The sequence below is a fragment of the Monomorium pharaonis genome, chromosome 2, assembly GCF_013373865.1.
Source record: "Monomorium pharaonis isolate MP-MQ-018 chromosome 2, ASM1337386v2, whole genome shotgun sequence".
NCBI lineage: Eukaryota > Metazoa > Arthropoda > Insecta > Hymenoptera > Formicidae > Monomorium > Monomorium pharaonis.
Genome location: NC_050468.1, coordinates 27693079 through 27720789, shown reverse-complemented (window position 1 = coordinate 27720789; position 27711 = coordinate 27693079). Strand labels below are relative to the sequence as shown.

At 38.2% G+C, this 27711-nt stretch overlaps 1 protein-coding gene across 2 annotated transcripts; it reads right to left on the bottom strand.

The window, feature by feature from the left end:
• Positions 1-4086: 4086 nt before the first annotated feature.
• On the bottom strand, positions 4087-17448 carry LOC105828175 (protein drumstick). Of its 2 annotated transcripts, none has more exons than XM_012666396.3 (3): positions 17004-17448; positions 10140-10736; positions 4087-5687 (listed from the first exon to the last, which is right to left on the bottom strand). In XM_012666396.3, exons 2-3 carry the CDS (start codon positions 10367-10369, stop codon positions 5672-5674), a joined length of 246 nt encoding a protein of 81 aa, XP_012521850.1. In that variant the 5' UTR covers positions 10370-10736; positions 17004-17448; the 3' UTR covers positions 4087-5671. The 2 variants fall into 2 exon arrangements, with proteins under 2 accessions (XP_012521850.1, XP_012521849.1); XM_012666395.3 differs by having other exon boundaries at positions 4087-5080; positions 17004-17416.
• Positions 17449-27711: the final 10263 nt, after the last annotated feature.

Below are 27711 nucleotides of genomic sequence, written 5' to 3'. Positions count from 1 at the left end.
TAACAAACCAAGACTCGTAAAATTGTAACGAAACTGTATGCAGAAGCTTCGTCTCGGGTTCACATACGTTTCGCGTAATGATTCCGTTACCGTCGAAATTCCAGTAGTATCCCGAAGAAAAAAATGTTGATCTCTTCCGCAGTGAAAGCGCACCGTGGCATTGGCGAGCGCTACCGCGGTAGCTGCCGTCGGGCGTTTTTCGCCAACCTTTCACCCGAAAAAGAATCGCGGCCACGACGTCGACGGCGCGGGTACGGCGCGGCGGCTGCACGACCGCTGAACGTCTCGTCGGCCGCGAAGTTCACTTTCCGCCCGCGGAGGTGAGAGTTCCATGGGAAGCTTCTGCCCGCTAGCTGCTTAACGCTCCGCACACGCCCATAGCCTAAGCGTGTGGAAACGCGTTCGTATGGCTAAGCGGCTTTATCAGTTGCATACCCGGTCGAGAGTTCGCGGAGACTGGTAATAAACCGCGATCGAAGGTGCGAATGAATTTCTTGAAATGTTATTGAGAGAACTGCAACACAAAGGCCTCTGGCTTACGGAGTAGAAACGTTTCATTCGATAGTTAATATTATAGCAAAGACACGTCTACGTTTCATTCCTCGAATAACATTAATTTTTATGCAATGTTTCCTTAATTAAATAAAAATTATCGGTTCCCGTAATTCTTGCCTTCTTTTTGCGATTCGTTTAAATAAAGTCGGTTGTAGAAGAATAAAGTCGGTTGTTCAACACTTGAAAAAGAAACAAATCTAAATTCATAAACATTTATCTATTAATAAATGTTAAATATTGTTATAGTAGTAATTATTACTACGTAGTAATTAGACTAAAATTACGTAGGGCTGAGAAGACTGCGGAAAAACCAATAGCGCGTAGTCTATACATCTCGGGAAGCACATCAGTGGGTCGTATTCAATCACCATGACATTCAGCTCACGACTTTTGCCCCAGGAGGTGAGAGCAGCTTCCAGCCACAACATAAAGTGAACAGGATGCACACTCGTGCAATCTTATTCGCTCATGGAATACAACTTCCAACTCTTTAAACGTGTTGCACAATGCACAATGTGCACGATGGTAGAATTGTGCACGAGATGTCAAAATACGCCAAACAATATCCCTCGTTGACTGACGCAGCATGTTCAATATCGATGACTAATGCAAAAACGAGAAATGATAAATTTTATTTGAAAGAAGAAGACGATAAACGCGTCCTCCAAAATTTAATTAAATTATTTTTAAACATTTAAATCAATATACTTTTTACTTTTTTAATACGCTTGTCGTGTTTTTACGTTTCAATTGGAACGCGTTACACCGCTAATCGTCGGTTGACTTATTGTGACAAGAAGGATGGTTTCTCATGCGGCCTGCTATTTCACGCCTGCGGGAGATCTGTCTTGATCAGAACTGCTACTCTTCTCCTTCGCCTAGCTGCCGGCCGTCGCTTAACTGGCTATGATTTGCGTGACGACGAATCCCGTGTGATCCTCAGGAATGAATTATCCTGATAATTTCTACGATTGAGTCATCTTATAACTCGCCTCAACCAGATGCAGATTAATAGTAAGTCAGTTGCGATTTGTAAAATAGGTGTTCTATATTACAATTCTCATTTCACTATGCTGTTGTGTACTAAAGAAATTGCTGCAATATCTTGAAATCAAATCAAAATAGATTAAAATCAATTAATTATACTTATTGTAGCAAACTCGACCATAAAATACTGGATCGTATAATTTGAGGGAATAATTTAAATAATTAACCAGAAAAGCTTCTTTAAATATAATCAAGCCTGAGGGTACAATAAAAATTAACAAATTTATGGACAGGATCAAGATCATCGAACACATTTTTTTCATACGGGTGAGAGGATTTGTAGTACAAGAGGCGAAATAGCATTTTACAGCTTGGCGAATTTATTTGTAGTCCGTTGGAGTGGAATTTTCCCACACACACTAATACAATACGATTTGCGGAAAGCATACATGGAATCATCACGCGCATGTAGTCCGATCTCTCTTGGAGAGACAAAGAACATGAACCTTCCTACCGGACTGACCGTGTGCCTCGGTGGTGTAAAGCTAGCGATACATGCATGGATATTGATACATCATGTGGTAATATAATATATAATATATAATAATAATTTTAATAATAATAAAATAACATTATTATCACTCCTATGATACCGTACAACGAAATGCAGCTCTACACTCGTGAGACCTGTGTCAGGCGGCTACAATACAGAATGACTAAGCGCTATTTCGATAACATCCATAAAATAATAATTAATAATAATAATCAATAATAATAATTAATATAATAATATTAAAGACGCATTGATACGCATTTAAGCTATGTACAAAGTACGACCGCGATTTTATTCCACTAGGAGGAATCAAAAAAGTTAGAAAGAAAGAAAAAAATCCTATTACCTCCCGAAGCCATCGTGGTTCCTTTTTTGTATATGAATTTTTATCAACTTTTGCGAATTAGCTAAACGGCAATTCTCGATATTCTCGAGACACCATAGCAAAAACACGCATCACCAATATAACAGTACAATTACTAACGCCACTTAAGAATGTTTTGTGGCTTTTTCTCTCGTATCAAAGCGAAAAAATATCTAGCGGTGTCGTTATAAGCATTACAACCAGTCACGCAAAAACCCTCATTAATGTACAAGTCTGAACACTTTCTCTCCTTTTAATGTACAGTTTGAAAAGCATGCCGCAAAATATATTAAATTTAATACAAAGAAAATACATTCTTTACAATTTATCACGATGGACTCGAGTGATACACGAGTCGAGGGGTGATTATGAATAGGAAGAGAGCAAGAACTTATTATTCTGATTATAATAATTTATCTCTCTGCGCTCTTATGTATATCGCATCAAACATAGACATTAGAAGAGAAGGTAGGAACACAAAGCGGATAAGCATGTGTGACAAATCTAAATATAATTTGGATCTTCTTGAAAATTACATAAAAATTAATGACGTGATTCTATACAATTTGTTTTATTTATTCATGTAAAAAAACTGAACTTAAAAATTCAAGATATTAACGTGTAATTATAATCAGAAAAATGTATGACAAGTAAATAAAATTATTATCAGTTAATTTTATTAAGATAAAATCTTAAAATCACGTCCCGATTACATATTCCCACTGGCTCCACTATGAGAACTGAAGGTTCTTGCAATTTGCATCTGCGAGTTGAACAATTTCGAACGCGACGATTATATATTTATGTTCGCCACACGCGCTTTCCCATTCGGTTCTCGCATTTAGCATCTTGCTTGAGAAGCAAGCGGGAATCAGCATCACCATCTATATCGTATAGCTTTACGTCTGCCTGCTTCGAGCATTGCGGTGCCGATTGCTCCATCACGGTGTGCGATCTCCTCCCTCCGTTCACGTTTCGAGCACTTTATACTCATCGCGCGATCCGTACGGGTATGAAAAAAGGAGAAGAGAAACTAAATGATACAGAAAAAAAGAAAGAAAGATACGATCGACGCTCGGAAATAATAACGGTTGATCTTCATTCCACCTCAATGGGTCGCGTCTCTGGCCGGAATCGAAGGGACAACTCGCCGAGGGTTCACCCGCTGGAAACCGATCTCAGCTGACTGGTATTTGCGTCAGCGATACCACCGCGGACCCACCTTATACCACGTGGTCCCAAGGTTGTCCGGTCGTGTCGATCTTCGTATGCAACAATCGCGCACGCTCGCGAGATAGATACGACTTTACTTCGGCGTGGTCCCGGCGATGCGACTCGTCGCGAGATTATATGGATTTTCTGAAGGGGAAGCCAAGTAGCTCCGCGGCCTGATTGCCAGGTGGTAGGTCAGGAAGACGTCGCTCCAGGCCTGGGCGTGGTCCACGGTAGCACGCAAGGAGGAAGCGGACAGCGTATCCTCCGACTAGCGCCCTTATAGAGCTAGTGGGTTATTACGTAGTCCAATTTAGGACGTTAGCCCGGGGAGCCTGCGTGGAATGGTGTGTCGTGAGCTTCCGTTATGAAAATGCGAAATAATACGGACCGCCCGCTTCGATTCCACTTAATTCCGCTTCGATTACACTTAATTACGCGACCAATTTCCCATGTTCATTTCCGAAACATGATTTTTTCTTGCTCTCGTTCTTTTTTTTTCACGTCGTTCGTCCGCTGATCGAAACATTGATAACCAGAAGGCAAAACTTAGTTTAGCAATTTCAGTGTGTATCGTGTAATGCTCGCGAAAAAAATTTTTATCGAAGTTGTTAGTATGTCTTTAATTAAAGATAGCGAATATTTAAAGTAGAGCACATCGATAAAAAAGTTTCAGATAATTTCTTTAAACTAATACATAAATTATTTGGTTATATTTCATAGTCACATTCTATCTTCCTTCATCATACTCGTGACTCTCACACAGAACGCTATTGTATTCATTAGAAATGCAGGAGCTCTCGAATTTATGCTTGATATCTGATATCATCTATCCAATCGTATCCTAGATGGACATTCGGACAATCGCTCGGTATGTGTAGAACAAAAATATCATTACGCGTTTGAATTACAAAGAAAGTTTGATGAAATTATAATAGTTCGTTGTGTTGCTATAACCCAATCGCTTCCATTGTTCTCGGCTCTGCAATGGTGCTTCGTGTCGGGTAGAAACGAAGATTCCTCTGATGTGGCTGACGTCTGGTGTAGGCTCGGAATACAGGAGGGTGAAGCGAAAAAAATTCAAAGAAGCAGGACGGACAAACTAGATGCGAGGGTGATATGCGAGGATAGTGACAAAAAATCGATGGAGTATCGCGATTCCCTTGCCGTAACGCAAACACGATATCTCTTGCAAGTTCGACATGTCGAATGCGGAGGATTGCTTTAATAGAGGAGGGATATCAGGAAGAACTGGTCGGTAGCTAGAGCATTCGATAGAGAAAGAGAAACGCGTGTCTACGGGAGTTTAGGATAGTAGTTGGCCGGATGGCTTCTAATACCTAGAGTAGCCATTCGAATAGCCATTTGAGTAGCCGTTGGAGCCCTTGTAGGGAACAGAGTGTATGCTCCTGGAACAAAGATGGTCGAAATCGGAAGATGAGGAGAGTGCATTTCCAGGGAAAACCCCTCTCGTTTCCTTCCACTCACATTCTCTAAATTTCCTTCCTATCTATCAATCATTCTCACCGCCTCGTTAAAGCGTGGGACCCGTGCGCGCCGTGTGTTAGTACAAGAAACAGCCGACAATGAAGAAGTCGTAGTGAGGGTAGTAAAAGTCGCAGATACAGTGAGAAGACGAAATAGCGAAAGAGGCAGACAGAGAAAAGGAAGAGAAAAACGAAGAAGAAGAAGAAGAAGAAAGAAGAAGCAGTATATACGCATGCTAGGGTTTTTTGTGGTGGCGGTAGTGGCATAGGTGTTGATCGCGCTTTCGTCGCGACCGGGAAAAAGTGCAGGTGATCAAATAGTGCATGGTTGTATCGCAATTATTGTCATATTCTGTTATGATGTTATTATTACTGTTGTTGTTGTTTATTAATTGGTTGTTATTAAACTGTTTGCCTTTTGTGCGTGTATGTGTGTGTATGTGTGTATGTGTGTGTGTGTGTGTATGTGTGTGTTGTGTGTATGTCAAGGTGCAGGAGGTTCAGAGCTCCCGCTCACCGCCACCCACATCTACAACAGAACAGAAAACAAGACCACCGCCGTTACATACAAGGTATCCATTAGTATCCACCAGTATTGAAGATTTATTTTATCGCTCGCTCGTTCAAACGCGCTCGCGCACACGTTCCATGCGGGGGCAGCATTATTTCAGACTGATTTATGGGCCAGGCCGATTCTACGGGCCCGCGTGCACGCGCGCGCCGCGACTTGCCGACTCGTCGTCGACTCGCACCCGTAGGCGAGAGAAGGAGTGCAAAGTTCGCGGATCTTCGCGGATCTCTTCTCTCTCCTGATTCGCGCCTCTATCCGCCGTGAGGCGGCTGAAGGCGACACGTTGCAACATTACAAGGCTATTGATGCGAAAGGTCAACGCGGTAGCGGCCTCTTTCAGCCGAACCAATGGTTTTGACCTTCTCGAGGTCAGCACCGTGACCGCTTAAGCGATAGTTAGCGTATCTTAACTTTCTTGTTGACTTACCAAACGTAAATTTTGAACGAAACGGGAAGAAAATGATAAACTATAACACGTAATTGCATGTATATCCGAATCCGTGAAGTTCCATATAGATGTAACATCTTATATATAATCAGAATTTAAAAACTTATTATTTAAATAATAATAAATTAATTCGTATCTCTTTATCATAAAAAGACATAATTAATTATAATTTATCACATCACTCTCAAAGTGACGTGATTCTTTTCTGTTGTAACGTGATGTCATCCTTTGTTTGACACACTTAAATTAGTTTTGTATGCATAAAAATGATTCTTATTCATTTCATGTAAATCTTTTTCAATCGCATCCTTTTCTCATGATCCACCATATTTTTTGAATCGGTATATCATTTTCTTCACTCGTTGACATTGCGTTGACATCCTCATGTAGCAAAAATATCTTTCGATTTACAAATAGAACAACTCGAATCATACAAAAATATAATTTATAAAATTATCAGTGAAATATGTATTCAAGTACGATCGAGTGATTGGTATACGAAACAAATAGTTTTACTAAAATATCTAAAAAGAATTCCACATTAATCTTATGTGTAAAAGTTTCAATATGTTTGAAACTGTCATATTTTGTAGATTAGAAAAATAGTTCTTGGTGTATCATTATTTGAAACTTACTATTATGAGTCTAATCAAAAATCTATCTTAATAGTTTGTTTTTCTGACTGTATAAACAGCAATATCTACGAAAAATAACTCCTATGACAAGTATTGAAATTACGTTCCTGTCTAAACATCCGTCTTTTAAATAATTTTACCGCAATATCAGCTCAAAAGTACACATTTAATTTGTTAATCTTTTATTTAACACATTAAAGCACTGTATATATTGTGCAACAAGTGCGGGGAATCGGCTATTGCCCACGAGTGCGGGAAGTAGATGCACGAACCGAAAGCGAATGCGTTTATTCGCACACGTGAGCAACAGCAAAACCGCACGGGTTGCACATATTATTTTTTGTTACAAGTGTATGGAAAGTTATTGCGTTGAGGGGGGGGGGATAAATTGACAGATTAGCTAAAGTTAACTTTGCAAAGACGACGAAGCATCGATAATTCCGCGAGAGTTTGTTTAATGTTGTCATGTATGTTGCAAATTAGCGCACATACGAGTGTAATAACGAAGAAAAACGTGCAGAAAATGTAATAAAGTGCAAGAATGTATTATTTCACTGTTTACAATCTATTGGCAGAACAAAGAAAATGAAACAATAAATTATTTATATAAGATAACCGTTCTGTGAAAAAATGACAATTTATCGACTGAAAAAGGGACGTATAATGAATGACTTCCCATCCATATGTAACCAAAAAATTATGATTGCTCTTTTTTACTTTCGTTGATAAAAATTGATCCATAATATACTCAAAGTCAATTTTTAGAGTTCCATTTGTCTTATACATAGCAAAACAAGATCACATAATCTGCCTAAATTCATGAAAGTCCTCAAATATGAAAGTATTAATTTTAACTTATTAAATGATGCCTCTCTTCAAGTGGCGCTCAAAACACGTATTCATTGCATGTCGGGGATTCATTCCTTTTTTGGTGTAGATAGGTGTAGATGTAGAGGTGGTCGTTACATCTTACCTATTTATCTACACGCGCTTATCTACACCTATCTACACCGAAAAAGAAACTAATCCATGACACCATATCTATCATACCTTAGATACGCTTATGTTTAATCTGTTTATACACTCTTAGACATACAATGAAACCTGAAGCAAGGACGTCAGTCCGTTTAAAAAAATATAAGATAAAAATTATCTTTATTACACTTATATATAGTCACACACATACATATGTACATGTGTACATGCAGTTTTTTAATATAATAATATTAGAAATACCTATGGAATAGCTATCAACACAAATATATACCAATACACGTATATTTGCACCACACACACACACACACACACACACACACACACACACACACACACACACACACACACACACACACACACACACACACACACACACACACACACACACACACACACACACACACACACACAAGTTACTCAATAATAGACACATATAAATAATTATATATTAATGCTTATAGAGTTAAGAAAATTAACTGTTGCATTAAATAAAGATACTTTCAGCCAGATTAAACTTAAAAAGTAGCAATTATCAAATTCTACACCAAGAACTAATCATTTTTTATGGTTTTACCTAAGGTAACTTTTTATCAGCATCTCATAATCTACAAATTTATTACGATTTCCATCAATTTGATTGAAACTACTTTTCTCTTAAGATTATGTAATGCGCAATCTTTTAGATTTTAGATGGATACACAGAGAGAACAATTTTTTTCAATATTTTTGTCTCTATCTGTTTGGATTTATTTATTTTATTCAAATAACATAATGTGTTATACAAAACTATATTTACTGACTAAAAAATTGTTTTATTGTATCAAATAATATTATTAATAAATAACGAAACGGTTGCATTTGTTTCTTCAAATAAACAGTTTTGTTCGACTATTCTAAAGCAATATATTTCTACGTTTTTAATAAATGTTATTAAATTTAAAGAAATCTTCCTCTTTGTATACAAATCTGAAAATAATTTTGTTATACTATAAAAATAATGTAGCACTCTCGAGCTGATTGTTAAAATGTCAAAACTTTTTGCTCATCACCATGGTTGAATCTTTTATACAATAATCATTTTGATGGTTCAACAAAATTTTTAAATACTTCAGTACAAAACTATTTTTTTCGTATATTCGTATATTTTTTCTTTGTATCACCTGTACTATAGATTTTAAAACGATAAATCTCTTACGCATGGAACAGTTTGCGCGAGCATCGTTAAAATGGTTAAAAATAAAAACTACCGTGAGACGTTTTCAGATCAATGTTTAATTCATCCTTATGCAAATGCAATATTTTTATTTCACTAATAAAATTCGTGGTTCATTTCACTAGACGACTCGTGTTTTGTGTTTCGTGATTTTGCATCAAGCGATGGACTGTTTAACTAATTAGAAATTTGTTAAATCGTGGATCAAATCAGTCTACAAAGTAAATCTCAAAATAAAATATTGGCTTTGACCACTCGTGTTTGCTATCGATGTTTATACATTACGAAAAATCAAATCGATAATTCAGTCAATTTCTCAACTGCTTGTGTCCATCTTAACTTCAAGCTTCACCCGTGCGATTATCATATGTAAAGATGAATAATATAAGTAATAATCTAATGCACGATGAAAATCATAAAAATTTCACGTTTTTTTACACTGCTTGATGTCAAAATAATTATTGATGACAGATTGAAATCACAATTTTTGTCCTCATTGTTCATGCTACGTAAAAAAACGAAATAATCACAATAGGAAAACTACAATAGGAAAACTAGCCAGTGACGCAATCTAACGATAGTTAATTACGATTTAGCTCGATTTCTCAAGCTGATTTCTGAGTGGAGAATGAATTATTCTCCATTATCCCGTCGCGCGGCGAACAGCGAGAACGCGCAGATACGGGTACGAAAACGTCTCACGATAGCTTCTCTATTTTCGAGTGCAGGTTCCTGCAAGTGAGAGTCACGCACTGACGTCTGATTCACGATCGGTTGCCGCGATATTCCGCAGTATACATCGCCAATATCTACAACCGTCAGGTGTGTGTCGCGGGCTTCCCTTTCATATGCGCGACGACGCCATACTCGCCATACGGACCCTTGTATAAAGGGACCCCCTAAAGAGTACTCGGAGATCGCGGCGATTGATCACGGATCAGATCGCGTACGTGTCTCGTGCGAGCGCGCAAAAATAGAAATCCTTCCACGAAGGGAGAACAAAACGAAACGGGGGAAAAAAAAAACTTGAAACAAAAACAATGTCGGTGTAAAATAAAGTGGGAAAAAATTATAATTAAAAAGAGAAAAAAAAACGAAACGTGACGTGGTTTATGTACCTGTGCTGCTTGAAGTTGTCCTGCCGCTTGAAGGACTTTCCGCAGACCTCGCAGGTGAAGGTCACGGCGTCCTTATGGCTGCGCTCGTGGATCATGAGGTTGTAGGGCTTCGTGAAGCGCCGCTGGCAGTACTTGCAGACGAACTCCACCGTGCACTTGGCGCGCATCTTCTGCCGCCGGCCGAACTCCCTGCCGTGCCCCTCTGTCTCCATCGGCATTATCGCGAACATCCTTATAAATTCCCACCGCTCCTTCTCTTGGTCGAGTCTCTGTCTCTCCTTTCCCTCTGCCCACCTCTCTCGCTCTCTCGCTAACGCCCGGAGCTCACTCCTACCACTTCTTCCGTCTCCCTCTGTCTCCTTGTGCTCGTGCGCTCTCCCTCTCTATCTCTCTCTCTCTCTCTCTCTTTATCTTTCTCTACCTTGCTCGCGGACTTTCGTATGCTCTCTCTTTCTCTCTTTATCTGTCTTTCTTGACTGTCGTTCTTCGGCTTGCTCTTCTCCTCCCGCGCAAAGCTAGTCTCGGGCACGGCTGGCTCCTGGGAGTGAGATCACTGCTTGTACCACGTCGCGCGCGCGAAAATCCTCGTATCGTTGCCTGCAAAGAGCACAGAATCGATGATTCTCCTCCGATTTGAGCTCGCGCACTCCGAGGGAATCACCCGGAGCCGCGTGAGCGGAGCGCTACTCGCGAGGGGACGTCCCATCTCGTATCCAACGAGATATTTACGCGAAGCGCCGCGCGCCGTTGCCTATGAGCAACGGGTTAGTAACGTTTCAAGCAACTTCTGAAGTATTTTGCATTCCTTACGCGAAGATGCGCGTAGGTGGAGGCGGACGCGCGCATGCCAACGCGCCTTACGGAATAGAAAATTCTCTCCGGTCGAATCACTTCTCGCGATATCTTATCGGGAGTACTTTTAGGACGACATAGGGAAGTACTTTTCCTATATATGTAAAGGTTTACGTCGAGACGAGCCGGCTACAACTGATCCTAGGAAGGAAAGGAGATGTCGCGGAGTATCGATTCAAAACATGATAACTCTTGATATGTAAAAAGTAATACGTCCCCCCCCCCACTTTTATAGACAAGATAGAGAACGCCTTAATTCTTGCAGAAACGTCAAAAGCAGTTTTCGTTTTGTAATTTAATTCTTGCAAATCGGTGATAGTTTTATATTTTTTCGTTAATATTATAACATTACGGCAACATTAAAATCCGACTATATAAGAAACAACAAAAAAAAAAAAAACGATTCGATGTACTTTGATAAAAACTCGAAAATTTGTAAAATTTTTATACAAATGCCAAATAACATTTTGTTTAATCACTTTACTTTACATTTATTATGACACTTTTCTCTCACTCAATTTTATGTTATAATCCTAGAAAAATATTGTAAAATTATAATTCATCTATATGAAATTATAAGAAATTTATGTGAAATTCTTCTTTAAAATTAAAAATAGGATAGAATAAATGTCAAACTGAAAGATTTTTTTTCCATAAAATAAATTAGAAATAATCATTTTATGTCTTGTGGTTATATTAAGTATTTATTATTATATTAAGTTATATTAAGTATTTATTATCGTGTTAAGTTTCTCGGTATTATGTTCGCAAAAAACGCGGCGTGAATGCTCATAAAAAGCTGCGCGCTCCCGAAAAAAAATTAATGACTAGTTTCCTAATTGGGCGCGTCTGCTCGGCTCGCGAGTTTAAATCATTAGCTCCGACACGTCCCCCGGGCATATTTAATTTCAAACGCGACTGTGCAGTTTTAAGTTTCATTCACATGGGACGGTGCACATGCATTCGCATGTAATCGAGGGGGAAGAAGCAGCCACTATTAGCGCTAAATGCACGTCGCAAATACGATCCGTAATCTTTACGCTCGCCATCCGGCGCCACGCAAATCACGGGAATATTTCTTGTGTTCGCGACGTGCTCCCCGTTCTAAAAAAGATACGTGAAAGCAACGAGTCACCGATTAACTTTTATGCGGTTGATACGGGTTAACTTACGAGTTTCCTAATAAAATTTAAGTGAAACACCGTTTACGTGATAATTGTTGCTTTCAAAACTATTATAATTCGTCATATATTATCATTTTTTCATGATATTTTTATATTAAACGTATTGCGTGTGACAATGTAATCATCATGCTAAAAATTGTTCGAGGTTGAACTCTCTTACAGCTACATGAACTTTTGAACTGTTTATATCTTCGCCTTGAGATGTCTCTCAAACTTCGGAAGTGATTTGAAAAGTCTGATGCAATCGAATTCCACCGAAGTAATATTTTTCGCGCGTGGCAGAAATTGACATTTTATTTGATTACTTAATATTTCCGTTTCTGCGCGCACACGTACCGAGAGAAGACATTCCCTCCCACGATTAGAAAATTAGAAAGGGAGAATACGAATTGCACGTGCGATACGCCAAATTATACGCCTCGTGTGCGAGTATCACTTAGAAACTCCCCTCCCCACCCCCAATATTCGATACTCGGATACGAATGAGGGATCGGTACCGCGGCCTCTATATACATATAATGGCACGGTTCTCGAATCGGAATCGGCATGTTGAAAAAAATAGCCCGCGGGAACGAATCCGCGCGGCGCGGCCATTGTACGGGAGCGTCGGGCCAGTCGCTACCGGCTCGCATTAAGCGCACACGGCGCACGCTCGAATAAAGTGGCGTGTCCGAATGAGTAATAAGCGATGCCTGGGCGTAGCCCGGTTGGTTAGCGTGCCTAACGGGCGGCGGGGCCTAATCGGAACTGCGCATTACGCGCGATTTTACGTTTCATAATAAAAAATAAAAAAGAGAACTTCACTCTCCTCCCTCCCCCCTTCTCTTTCTCTTCGAGGTGACATCAGCCGTCGTCGACTATCCGTTGACGTCCGACGCTGATTCAGACCTTGTAAATATTCGTCGACGGCCTGTAAATATCAGCACGTCCGTGCGCGCACGTAAAGATAATATAAACGTAGAAAAAAGAAATACATATGGGGAAACAATGCCCGGCCGCCGTCGAGAGACACCTTCGTCACTCCGTTATCGGAAGAGAAATGAAAGGACAAATGTTGGATCCGCATCCGGATTTATGGTTTTTGTGTAAACTGCAGGCCCTTCCGCTGGACCCACAAACGTTCACAATACCTTTTGTAATTTTCAACAGCACACATCGTAAAAACCTCACCAGGTTGTTAAAATGGAAATCGGTGAAAAATGACATGTTGTCTCCTGAGGATTTAGAGAAACAGACCTACTGGATTATGCGTTTTGTTCCCCTTGTGTGAAATTTCGTCATTTCACTTTCGAATAACCGAATGACTCCCGCCGTGTGTTGCTCCCGTCGCGGGTGTGCATTGATGTACGTATACCGCCTGTGGAAACGAACGGTAACACCGGCTACCACACGGCAATCTTGTCGAAGAGTTACGAGGTCACAGTGCGCTTGTATTACCCCGGGAGGGGTACACGCGGCTCGGGAACAGGTTCTCGCTTTGCGCGAGGCGAAGTTAATGAGTTGTGCGTTAATGAGTTGGGTGCCGAGGAAAACGACATTAGCCGTGTAAACGCTCAGGTTTTATATTACAGACGATGCGCCGCCGGTGCGAGGACGCGCAAATAATCTTGAAACCGATGATAAACGATCGTGTTCCCCGATAACCGATCGGTCCGCTGAATTCGATCACGCGCGATCGAAATAGCAGCCAAGAATAACAGAACGACAGACGTAAGTCCCCGGTCTGCAATAAAGATTTAAGCTTTAAGCCGTTAACAAACTGACCAATCACAATCGACTTTTATTAAGAATACTCAACTGTGATTGCTCGATTTCTTAAAGCTTAAATTGTAGACTTCATTGCGGGATTAAGGCTGGATCTACAATAGGTGTAATAAGCCGTCTTAAGCCGTAAGAAGCTGACCAATCACAGTTGAATGTGAGAAGAATAATCGAATTCAATTGGTCAATTCCTTACGGCTTAAGGCTTACTACACCTATTGTAGATCCTAAGCCGCCGATTGAAGGACGTGAAAGAGATACAGGCTCGCGAGAGTGCAGGGAGACGTTCGAGATTTGTGGCAAACGCGAGCGCGAGTTAACGGACGCTGTATCGCAGGAAAGCGAACGCGCCGTGCCATAGAGCTACCATGTTTGCCTACCGAGTTCGCGTGATCGAATGCTTTCGTTTAACGTATGATAATGTATGATAATGTATGATAATGCGATATGCGTGTAGACGCTCGCGTTTATGGACGCGCCATACTAGATACGGAGATTTGCGGCGAATACCATATTTGGTATTTACGGAGCCGCGCGAAAGTGAATTTTGTGCTGACAGAACGTCGCGCGGAATAGCAATCGAATGGGGGGGGCTTCCCCTTGGCGTGAACGGGATCGCACGCGCGCGATTAAATAAAGCGTGATTAAAATTAGACATCATGTAACTTTTATGCTAGCGTATGAAGATAAATCGTGCTATTCATGAGTATTAATTTAATTCGCGCAGAAGAAAGTCACTCTGACACGAGCAAAAATAATTAGCCTTTCTTTATTGTTGTCGGAGAGTACAAAACTGAGAAAAATATAAACGCACCGAGAATCAATTTCATGTAACAAATGTAATCAATTATTAACGAAACGTATACTTTACAAAAACTCCAGATATCAAAAACTTGTAGAAAATTATAATCGAGTTTACGAAATACATATTCAAGGTTTTACTTCATGAGAAAAATACGCGAGGGGTTTCCTAGCACTTGAGAATCCCTAACGAGGGTAACACTCGGAAGGATAGCTGGACGGGACGTTCGACGCCCGACAGTGTCATATTTCATGTCATTCGGTGCTACCGTGTTACATCCTGGAAAAAGAGGGATAGTCAACAAGTACCTTCCGCTCTATCGCGTGGATACGAAGGGCGGAGTACGCGGTGCAAGGGAGTCGGCAGCCAATCGAAGAGGAACGGAGAGCCGGCCAACCAAGCGAGCCCGGCTCGATGTGCGTGCACTCGTTCTCGCGTGTATGGAGGAATAAAGGAAGGAGCGGTAGCCCTCGTTCGTTCGTTCGTTCGCTCGCCACAGCGAGAAGGCCGGTAGCCAACCAAAGACGAGTCGCTACTGTGCACCGCCCTACCGCCGACTACCGGTTTTCGGCCAGTAGCTACCGAACAGCCGCAGAAGTCCACCAAGTGGGACCACACCCTCCCTCCGTAGACGTCTAGACGTCGAACCGCGGTACCAACGGGCGCGAGGGAACGCGGACGATCACGCAAGGGCGTTTCTTACGAGAGATATTACCTATCGCGCGGACCCGCGCCACGCGCGGCGCCAAAGAAAAATGGTAGCTCCGTGATGGATCCGTGACTTCGATTCCTCCTGAACGACCGTAGCTGATAAGCTAACGCGCATCAGATCCCGGTGATTCGAATAGGCGCGATTTTTCGTGGCGCGATGTCTTGCGGAATATGAGATAAAAAGAAACTAAACTATTTCTATATAATTACAGGAAATATGAGTATAATATAATTGCTTTATAGTAATTAAACGTTGGTAAAAATCGCGTTAACAGGTAACCTTTCGAAATACATGATTAAAATTGAAAAACTTTTCAATTTAATTTATTTTTTAATTTAATTTCTTTCGCCCATTTCTTATATACATATTGTATTACATAGTATTGTCTAATTACTCGAATATTGTTGAAATTAAAAGCCCCAGTAAATGCAATGTAAATGGATTATAGAAAGTTGATGATATAAAACGTAAAATTATGTGTCTTACGTACGTTTATATACAAAGGAAGTAAATTTTGCATAAATGTATAAACATGAACGATATTACGGATCATAAGAAGAAATTTCAGAGAATTACACCATAAGTAGTGTAAATACTATGACAATCTGAAAAACGTAGTAAAACATTTTATAATTCCTTCCTTGGTTCGCGCTTACCATAGTAATTTGCGATATAAAATTTTCTCTATGTACAAAAATTGCAATAATTATTTAAGAAGTTAAAAACGGTAGTTAAGAAATTAAAAATGCGAGTTAAGAATGCCATAGTTACTAGGAAGATTCGAGAAGATGCTAGAAGGATTGAGAGAGACCATCGTAAAATCGCCGCGAACGACCGGCAATATACTTGAGGACCAATCAAAACGTGGCAGCTACTGTGCACCGCCCTACAGTTTGCTACTGATTTCGAGCTGCGAGGACTCGAGATACATGCGAAGCGATATAGACCACACCTATATTTCCGCCTGTTTCCTCAATGTACAGAGGCATACGATAGAAAATGCAAGGATGTATAGGTATATTCTTTCTCGTTCTCGCTACGCTTAGATATAAATTATGAAATGACTATTAATGAATTGTGATAAAAACAAATATATAAATGAAAGATTGAAGAATCGTATTCGCTACGAGTGAGATACTACGTCAAAACGTGGTATTACATCTCATATAGAAGAAAATTATATAATAAACGTACGATATATACATTTGAAACTGTATATTTGTTGTGTTTTAATAGAAGATCAAGATGCATCAAGAGGATCAAGAGGAAAAACAAAATGGAGAATAAAAATGTAGTAAATATTAAATAGTAAATTATGAAATTAATTTTTCCTGTTGATGTTATTTTGATTTATAATTATTAAATGGCTTTCTATATAAGTTTTTATAAACATTAAATATGTTTAACACAATTACTTCTACCTTAAATCTAAAATATATATTTATAAAATGCGTTATTGAAATTACATGCAATGCCAATAATATTTTAAAGACATTTCTTAAAAAAAGATAATATCTATATAAACTATAAAGAAATAATTGACTGTGACTTACCGACAGAGATACAAAGAGTGCGAATAAAAGTTGGTCCTCAAGCAATGTCCAGTAGTACTCTTCCGCAGGGGAAAGTCTTCGATCTTCGTCGGAAGTGTAAACTTTCGATGAACGAACGAAGGGAAGAACTCGCGAAACGCGGTTAGTTGTAAAACAAACTGCGATGCGCGTATAGTCACGCTGCCAAGAGTCAGGATCTCCGTATTACTCAGTAGGTCGGTGGCTCTCGTGAAAGTGTTGAGTTGCTGCGCGTGTGTCTTCCGGGCTGACAGGTCTGGACCGTTTGGGTGCGCGGCGTCGACTGAAGCTTCGTTTGGTCGCTCGGTTCGCTGGTAGCCCGAATAGGTAGGCACACCAGAAGACGGTAGGACGCCGTGTGTAACCGCCAAAGGTCTCCTCGTCGTCGTCGTCGTTTGGCTTCTTCTCTCTGGTTGGAGGACCGGGAGACACCTCCCTACCGAACCGACTCACCGATACCCACCAGTTATCGTGTGAAGGTAGCCTCCCTCAATTCCACGGGGAACGTACACATCCAGGATGTTCCTTCCTCGACCTCGTTGCGGTGGTAGAGGTAGAAAAGAGGCGGCCGGGGAGGCGAGGGAGGAGGAGGTGTAGGAGGAGGAGGAGGAGGAGGAGGAGATGATGTTGGTGAGAAGGATGCGGAGGAGGAACGGGAGCAGAAGAAGGAAAATGAGGGAAGAGGGTGACGGCGGGTGTTGGGTAAAGGAAGAGGTGAGGACGATGATGAAGAGGAGGCCCGACGAAGAAGGGAACAAGTGGTAGCGCGCCTTGTCCCGAGTCTACGTGCGTCCTTGTCTCGCCCGGTCGCCGAATAGCAGCGCGGTTATTCACAAATCCTTCGTCGACGCGGCTTCCTGAGCTCCCGCTTGGTGTTCGTCCGCCTTCCCCTCCCTTCAACTGTCCCCGCGGAGCTGCTCCCTCTCTTCCACACTCTATGGGTCCTGATCCCTTCCACTATACCGCGTCTGGGCCCGCCCTCATAACCGTGAGACGAGAGCATCCCTCTTCACCCACGCCGAGACCCCTTCTGGTATAATCTCGAGGTGTCTCCCCTACCTTCTTTTAAAGTATTCGTATACCGCTCCGGTGCATACTCGAGCCGCTTCCTTCCGCCTTCGTCCTCTTCCAAAAGGATACCCCCCGCGGGGGCGGTAGCCAACTCCGGCCGTAAAAGCTACGGAGGTAGCGCTCGTATCCAAAAGCTAGAGCCACTGACTCTTCGACGCGCGCGCGCGCGCGCACGTTCCGCCTATCTTACCTGTCTACGTATGCGTAGGAGTATCACTACGTGTTGCTAGTCGTCCTCGGAGCAGAACGGTTGATATTTTCGTGGATAAACAATATATATAAGCACGCGCGCGCGATTGCCGTGGCAATCACACACCTACGCATAGAGGCAAAGCGATTCTCGAGAGAAAATCTACGGGTGCGTCGATTCCTCGATTTCTATCGCGCTAGGTGAAGAAAGATAGGGAGAAAGGCAGAGATAAGCAGGAGCGTAAAGAAAGAGAGAGAGAGAAAGAAAGAAAAGAAAGCGAGACAGACAGGCAGACAGAAGGAGAGACGCTCGCCGCTGACGATGAGAAGCAGATAGTGTAGGAGAAGGTGGAGGTGGAAGGAGCGTGCAAAAGCGAAGAGCGGGGGCTGACACGATGCCGCGGGGGTTCCCAGGGCACGTGGGAAATGCACAGTAGTCGATGTCAATCCCCCCACCAGGCTGCACGCTCGGGCCTCACCGGGCCCCACCACGAAGTCGCCGGGCCGGAGAGCCATCGCCGGGATTCCGGGCGCCGCCCATCGAGATCTTGCGGTATCGCTTCATTGGACAATTCCATGCGGACGGGACGATCGCCTCCCTCACGAGTCACCAGAATGATCGAGTGGTGGAAAAATTCCTCGGGAACGGCGAAGAGGATTGACGACGGATGAAGAGAGGAAGAAGAGGACGATGAAGAGGAAGAAAACGAGGGAGCGATTGGCAACAAAGGCGACGCCGACGAGCTTGGCATGCGGCGACTTCACCGCCGAGCCGTGTGGCCACCGATTCAGCCTGCGAAAATGCATCGCCAAAGATGGAGAGGCATCGAAATGACAATAGGAACTCGGATAATAGTAAATAGAGGGTAGTCTTCATTGGCTTAATGGCGATTTAAATGACAGATTAAGAGATGCTTAAGTATTTTTGACATGCACGACGGCATGTTGGGAATACATATTGATTGCTGTAGAAATTGCCGATGTCAAGAGTATGTAACTGCTTTGGTAAAATAATGATACAGCGAATGAGGTGTATTGAAACGTCGATAGAGTTAGACTCAATATTGCTAATTATATTGATCCTTGATTTTCTTGCATGTTCCTGTTTAATGTCAGATGAATACCGAGTTTAATTGAATTATATTTGTTTATAGACTTATATTGTATCATTTATTTATCGATATATATCATACGATTATTTTATATATCAGAAAAGTATGTAATATATTTTATATTTTGTTTATTAAGAACAAAAAGATTTTATATCTTATGATGCAATTTTGTATATTTGCTCAACAGGTTGTAATAACTGTCACGTAATAGATTCTTCTTTTTCTATTTATCCATTTATCTTTTTCCATTATCTCCTCAATGAATTAGTTAATAAGTAGATGAATGAGATATGTAAAGGTATAAAGCAGGATAATAATAATTTAAAGTCGAATCGGTATAAACAAAATTACAGTTAGTTTTGTTAAAAAAAAAAGTGAATTTTTTAATTCATGAATTGATCAATCGCATTATGGGCAAATACAGTTTTTAAAGAACAAAGTTGCACTTTCACATGATGCGATTGATTAATCGATGAATTAAAAAACTCACCTAAACTTTTGCAAACACTATTCAGAACAAAACACGTTCAAACACGTTTGCACGTGACATATGACGCAATAATACATAACTGTTCACTTATTTTGTATCTTAAAAAATATTATTTCAAATTAATTAAAATAACTAACAATGTGATATACAATGTTTAATATAAACTTCAATTTGTCAAAAAATGTGAAGAAATAACAATGAGCAAATATTTTCAATAAAAAGATAATTTAAGTAATTAATGTGGAGCAAATACGCAATTAAAACAAGACTGAACAATTCTAATTAATTATTCTATTTTAGTTATATTTTCTTGCCACACATTGATATTTCATCCTGTAATGATTTGTAACAGAGTTATAGGAATCAATCGGCTTGAAAAAAATCCGGGGTTACCATATTTTTATATCCAACGTGCATTAGCCATTCATAAAGTTATTTTTTTATTACGATATAAATTTATGTTGTAATATTATTAATTTTATAAACAAAATATTTAAAATTAGTTGTAAGAATAAAATAAAATTGTAAAATATAAAATATACATATATGAACACAATATATATAAATTATAATTATATATTACATTAAAACTTAATATATATGTTAAGAACTAATTAAAAATCATCCTTTTGAAAATATCATCGATCTTATACACAAAAATTACGATTTGTTGCTACTGTATAGTGAGTTGCGACTACAATTGCCTATCTGTTTGTTACATTTTTTATTAATTGCGTAATTAATCTTATATGCATTAAAGTACAAGGAAGAGGTATATTTTTTTTTTTTTGCGAAGGTCCAAAAATTCGATGTCCTTCCAGTTTTCTCTGATGTTATACTCCAGAAGAGCGATATGAACAAACAAACACGCAGAGATCAAATGTCTGGCCGTAATCAGGAGTTGAAGGTATACCGAGAAGTCGCGTTATCGTGATATCCAAAAAACGGTCGCGCGTATTCGGTGACCGGATGGATCAGAGGTGCCGCCGTGTTGGCGCAGGAAACGGAAACTGGTGGAAACAAAGCCTCGGCAAACAGACGGCATCTCACAGGGAATAGGGCAAATAACGCGCGTCCGCACCTATTGCTCTCGCCTCGGTCGTCGGTCGCGACAAATATTGTCACGACCAGTGACGGAGGGTGGAGGAAAAGGGGAAGCACCATCATCTCTTCTCGTTTCGGGCTGGGGGACCCCGGCCGATAGATTAGGACACGGGCACGATACTGTAAACGACGTCGCCCGCACGCACGCAGCGTGAAAGATAACGAGAACCGATCGAGACAGGTCTTGTCGAATTAGCAGGTAAGGTCCAAGCAGCCGGCGTGAGAAACCGCCAACCGTCGATCCCGAGATAACGTAATCCGAAAGGAAAATCGTGAATGGGACCGGAAAAATGGAAGAACGCCATTTAGGCCTGAATGTGTGCGAACGCAAGCGGAAATGACAGCGGTGAAACCTCTTCCCGATATATCTCTTTGATGGAGTTTACAAAATGATGTCGCTACCGCATCCTGTGCAAACTGCAGTGAAAAATATGAATTGTGTCGCAGCTTTCTCGATTGTTTGCGAAACTTTGCGAAAAAGCTTATTATCCCGTATTATAATTTGGAAAAAAAAAACGTGAATTTTGTATTAATATAATATTTTTATTTATATCTTCTTTTCATTAAAAAGTAAATCGATCACTTCTTTATTCGAGAAGTATAATTTGTTCTTGATATAAGGTTTCAATTATGGATTATTTGTTTAATGTACATTTTTTATGTATGTCATTACATGTTTAATGTATTACAATACAATTTACTAAGAGTATATCATAATTTGTAGAAATGATTAAAGACGTATTTAGAAACTTTATTAGAAAGATTATTAATCGTAACTTTTTATCTTTTTCCTAAATATCAGCAATGATTTTTTGAGAAAGTGATTTTACATTACAAATAATTATAAAAAGTTAAAGAATGTAAATAATTTTATATATATATATATCTGTAAAATATTTCATTTGACGCGTAATTAGAACTCGATTCATAATCGTCATCTTAATACAGAATAATATAATAAGAAAGATATGCAATAACGTTACCCTAATCGATTTCATATAAAAATATATTACGAAAGAAATCAAATAATGTGAAAAGTCTTAGAAATTGTTAACTGAGCGAATATGCTTTTTGTGCAAATCAGAAGGAAGCTAGGATAGGTGTAGTGTGTTCGTAGAGTGTTTATAAAGTATAAAGCATCGACAAGAATTTGTCGTGGATTCTAAGTTGTCGGCTGTATATATGATGATAAGTGTGCCCTCAGTAATGGCGGTCACATCAAAGCTTCACTCGCGTTCTTCGTCGGCGTGAAGTCGCGACTCGTAGATACGCGGACGTGCCTAATGGAAAGGTGTGTGTGCACACACGACAATGTTTCGTATCTCTTAATGGCCGTTTCACAACCGCGTTTCCTAAGCGTATGAATTTTGCGTTTTTTTTTTTTTTTTTTGAAATATCGCGTCAGAAGCACGAGCCAGGATGCGCCGACAACTTTACACTCGTTTCAACAAGAATTGACGCGGTATTTCGATTTTATCAGGTCTCTGCTAACAAAGCCAAGTGAAATGAGCAAAAAATACACGAAGACGCTGTAGAATTCTTTTTGACGGTCTATTAAAACATTGTTTTTCAATTTATTCGAAAGCAATGTAGATATTTCCATAGCATCGTAACAAAACCTTGTCGATAAGAAACCGAGGATGAAATTTTGTTATAAGTTAAGAATGTTTTCAAGAGATTCTTCTCTTCCGTAATTTTTATTTGCAAAACTATTCGAATAAAATTGCAGACTAGTAAATCTGTAAACTAGTTTCATATTTTAGGTTTACGAACGGCAATGTATATCACTAGCTTACAATCTTGGATTTACCAGCTTTTATTACACGTTATCATCTGCGCACTTGTTTTCGCGAGGAAAAGTCATTGACGCTATAATTCGAAAGATTAACTTGGATATTTTCGCTATTTATATTCAAATCCTGCGTGTTACGATCAGTTTAACTCTAGTAAGAAAATCACATATGTTCCATCCTTACACATTTATATTATTCTAAAGAGAACATTTACTTGTAATAATATTCTGCTTTTGCTCTACCTTAATTAAATAATATTTAATTAATGCAATTTACATAATAAAAAATTACGATATTGTTACCTATAATTAATAAATTGTTTTTCGTCGATTTTTTTTCTTTTCTACTTTTATTATTTTTATTATTATGTTAACAAATGCAATTAAACTTTATTGCTAAATTCAGTAAATTTTAGCCTTTTGGAGCACGCAATGTTACATATATGTCATATTAAAAATTAAAATAATTACTTCTTTGTAAGTTTATTCCGAGTAAGATTTTGAATTGCTGAATCCAAATCTAAAATCAAAATTGAGAAATTTACAATGGCTAATATAACAATATAAAGTGTAACAAAGTTTTATGTAAAATATGCTATTATATAATAAAATTTTCCTGTAAACGTAAAATTGAAGTTATGTTCCCAGAAGTTTTGAAAGTTGCAGGTTTTGAATCCGAAAATTATATATTTTATGATTTTCCTTTTTTATATTATTGCAACAATGTTGTATGCAAATTAATTTCTTTATATTTGTAATCACTTCTTTTTACTCAGTTTCAAGTAATTGGACTTATTTTTGCATTTTAAGGTATCTTGTTAGATTCACCATTTTTAATTTTGAAATTTTTTTAAATATAACTCTATATTCAATTAACGACCTAATTAACGAACCTAAAACTCCTGTACACCAAGTTTTGAGAAATTTGTATGAAAAATGCTTGCGTCAAAGATTTAATAAACAAAATAACAAATTACGATATTGTTGCCTAATTAATACGTTACTTTTTTTTATTTTCTTTTTTTTCCTATTTCTTTTATTATTTTATTATGTGTATTTATATGTGTATATAAATAGGATAAACAGATTGTTCCATATCTTCTTATTCTATTACGATATATTTCATTTGTGCTCGAATTTTACTAAAATCTTTTAGCAAAAATTATATATTTTTGCTCAGCTGTAAGATGATTAATCGGAAGCTAACTATAGTGGTACAAATTGGAGTTCTAAAAGTATGCTTTTAAATATAGTAATAAAATTTTAGTAAATCCGTACGTAACGGAGAACATTTCGAAAAATCAACACACGCATAAAATTCTGTGATAAACGGACGTCGCTGTGAGCGAGACTTTATCTTAAGGTCCAGAGAGGCACCACGAAGAGTTCGCTCGCATAATGGGCATAGGACGAACTCAAGAAGAATCATGGACTAAAGCCGCACCTTCCGCTGGCCACGTAAGTATGCAACGTGCACACGTTATAATGCTACGCCCGCGAAATGTACGGGCGACGTAAGGTTATGGCGACCACCATAATGCTGGGCGCAAATTTGAACTCTTCCACGACGATGGTATGTAGTCTTATACATGCGCAATTATTATATGTTACTTCCGATCCGCAAATGATACCGTTGAACGTCGCGACTAAAGTGATGCAAAAAGAAGATCCTCTCTTTCTCTCTCTCTCTCTCTCTTTAAATTTTATATCATATAACTCTTTAAACACACGAATCGACAATGTTGCCTTACAAATTTTTCTTCTTTGAAAAATTAAGAGCACTATAAATATAGTAGTTATAAGATTTATATTTTTTTTTTAACTTTTGCTAAAAAGCACTTTAAAATGCTTAATCAGAAGCTATCTATATTTTGATATAAACTAATTTCCAACAATAAAGTTCTAAAAATATGCCCTTAAATAGCAATAAAATTTTGTATTTGTACGTAAATCTGTACTTAGAAAACATTCAAAAAATTAATATATACATAAAATTCTGTGATAAATATGAATCATACAAATCATACAAATATTTTTTAAAGATGTTAAAGTATACAAAAGTCATTAAAAAATTTTTTATATTAATTTCATTTATTAAAGTAATGAAAATTAATTCAGAAATGTCGTAATCCAGCTTGCGTAGAAAATTGAACCGAAGAACAAATGTTTACAGAGTGTCAATAATCAAATAAAATTAAAAAATTCATTGGATGATTAATGAACATTAAATTATACTCCTATAGTTTTTCTGAAGTATTTAAAAATTTAACTGAAACCGAAAGTACTTTTGTTAGACTATCGAAATAATTATGAAGGACGTTCAAGCATGATAAACCAAGCTGCAAAAAGTTTTGATATTCTAGCAACCAGTTTGAGTTTCTAACAAAATTATTTTCTGTATCCAGCTAAATTTTTAAATGGCAAAATTGTTTTTTCGCCACGGAGCACTTCACTTCTATAAAATTTAAAATTTACAGAAAAAAATTGTATATTCTAAACGTTTAACGTTGAAAAAATTTTATGAAGCAAACAGCACTAGTATAAAAAATAGTCATCGTTTACACGGTAAGACATCTACGACATCTCATAAATATGCATAAAAGGATGTGCCTTTTCTTCGTCGATTTTGCCAAACGAGCGCTGTTCATCAAGTTGTCATTTGTCGAAGAGAACGGCTTCTGCGAGATCCTTATTATCCGATATTTACAGCTTTATCAAAGAAGATCTCCAATCTTCGACGTGCGAAGTGCCTAAGTAACCCGTTGACACATCCAGTTTGCGCGATACATACGTACGTACACATGCGCGCCTCACTGTGCGTGACGTGTGTCGCTCGCGCGGGAATTTGCCTTCGCGGCTTTACCGGATTTACCGAGACACCTCGTGAAACACGCCCATGTTTGCCTTAGCTTTTGAGTTACGCCGAAATTTTCACAGAAAGTCGCCGCCGTCACAGAGAGACCGACACCGATGACAACGAGGCCGGGAGGTGAGGAAGGCGGAAAGACGGCCGGGGGACGAGACGTTGTTCGTATAGGACTTATCATCCCGTGTAACGACGACTGGGGCCGCGCCCGACATGTACGGATGGAATAGATTGTTTGTCGATTTTTACTCACCTCCCCCGCCATAAAGCCGTCTGCGAGCGGCGGAGCTCGGCTCGTAAAATATACGTGCCAAGCCCGACAGCGGCACAACACGCGCTTTAAGTGCAAACAAACTTTCTCGCAAGTAAATCGCCCCAATATTAAGGTCAAAACGGAAGTTTTCACCTTTTGACGTTTTTGCAGACGTTTTTGCAACGGATCTAATGACTTTAATGGAAACGTGTTTTTTTTTCTACGTCGAGTTTTATATTACACGTTTTTGTCAATTGAAGAAAGAATTCCGTGTATACGTTTGCAATAAAGAGAATTCCTTTTTATAATATAAGAAAATGAATGGGAATATTTCAGTTTCCTATCGCAACTATATGTACTATAAAATGTTTCGTATACGAAAATTATTACGTATTATTACTTATTACGAAAATTGTACAATTATATACAAATATATACAAATTTAAATTTATTAATTATTTTATTATATATATAATAATTAATGAATATTGTACATATTATTATAGAACAATTAATAAATTTAAATTTGTATTCTACCTGTGCTCTATTAATCGCGCCGTTTACACTTATTAGCCTTCATTTAAAAAATTTAAATTTCAAAAATTTCTGAACATTTATTATTATTATTTTTATATTATTTCAAAGACAAAATTGAAATAATATGCAAAAATAAAAGTATTTATATTTATGTACTAATTTATTTTATTAATCTTTTAGCAAAGAATATCTGAATAAGTTTATCTTACGACTTCTAATTAATTTAATTACGATAGTGATAGTTTCTAATATTTTATAAAAATTATTTTTATATGTAATATATACTTAAAAACATTAAAATTTTGTAATTATATATCTGGTTGGAAAAAAATGTTAGGAAAGAAAAATACTAGAAAAATGTAAATGTAAATAGTTATAATAAATTATTTGCAACAATAGGAGATAATATATATTTTTATTAATATTTTGTACGTTAGCTTTAAGTTTTCTACTGCAAAAAAAGAAAATGCAGCATAAAGTTTAAAGCTATCGCGGAATTATCTTATCTTCATTTATTCAGTTACATGCTGTTTGAACTGTAGTGCACGGATGGTTCCCGTCAAACAAAAGTTTTTTTTCTTCCACAAAGGATTAAGATAACATAGTGGACATTGTCAATATGCTTTAAGTTGCTTAAAGACATACTTAAAGTTTTTGTGTCTGCTGACCTAGGCTTTCTTCAGTTTTCTTAGAATTATAAGTATTCATATTTCCTAGTTTATAGTCCTTTACATATCTATCTACAAATTTAACATAAAGTTGAAGATGTTAAGACTATTTTTACTCTTTTAACTTTTTTTTTAATTTACGCGCTTGAACAGAAACTATTGCGCTATCTAGATAAAAGCATTAGAAAACTATAAAGATAGGTGAAGAAACTAACAGATGGTAAATGCCATTATTGTGTATCGTATAATCAACTTTCCTTTGTTTTTTCTTTTTAATATATACTTATTAATTTATTTATAATTGATAAATGTATTCGAAATTTATTTTACAATTTTATTACATAAGTTAATTCTAACTGAACAGATAAATTAGCCACTGTCGGCTATGTATCTTTAGAACTATCTCTTCAAGAAAAAGAAGAATTTAATGTTTCAGTCGATACTTCAGTTTGGTCCAGTCTAAAAATATATTTATTTTACATAATCAATATTATTGTTAATTTAAATTAATTGTGAATTAATATTACAACTGCAGTTGTCTTTATATATTTTATATAATTTAGTAAATTTTTTAAATATTTTTTAAATATAATCATAAGATATAATAT

Bases quoted from the DNA above. Each gene is read 5' to 3' on its own strand.
- LOC105828175 (XM_012666395.3), bottom strand. From the start codon at position 10,369: ATGTTCGCGATAATGCCGATGGAGACAGAGGGGCACGGCAGGGAGTTC. The intron at 5,081-10,139 runs GTACATAAACCA...TCTTTGTTCCAG, and splicing joins GACAACTTCAAGCAGCACAG to GAGCATACACTCTGTTCCCT.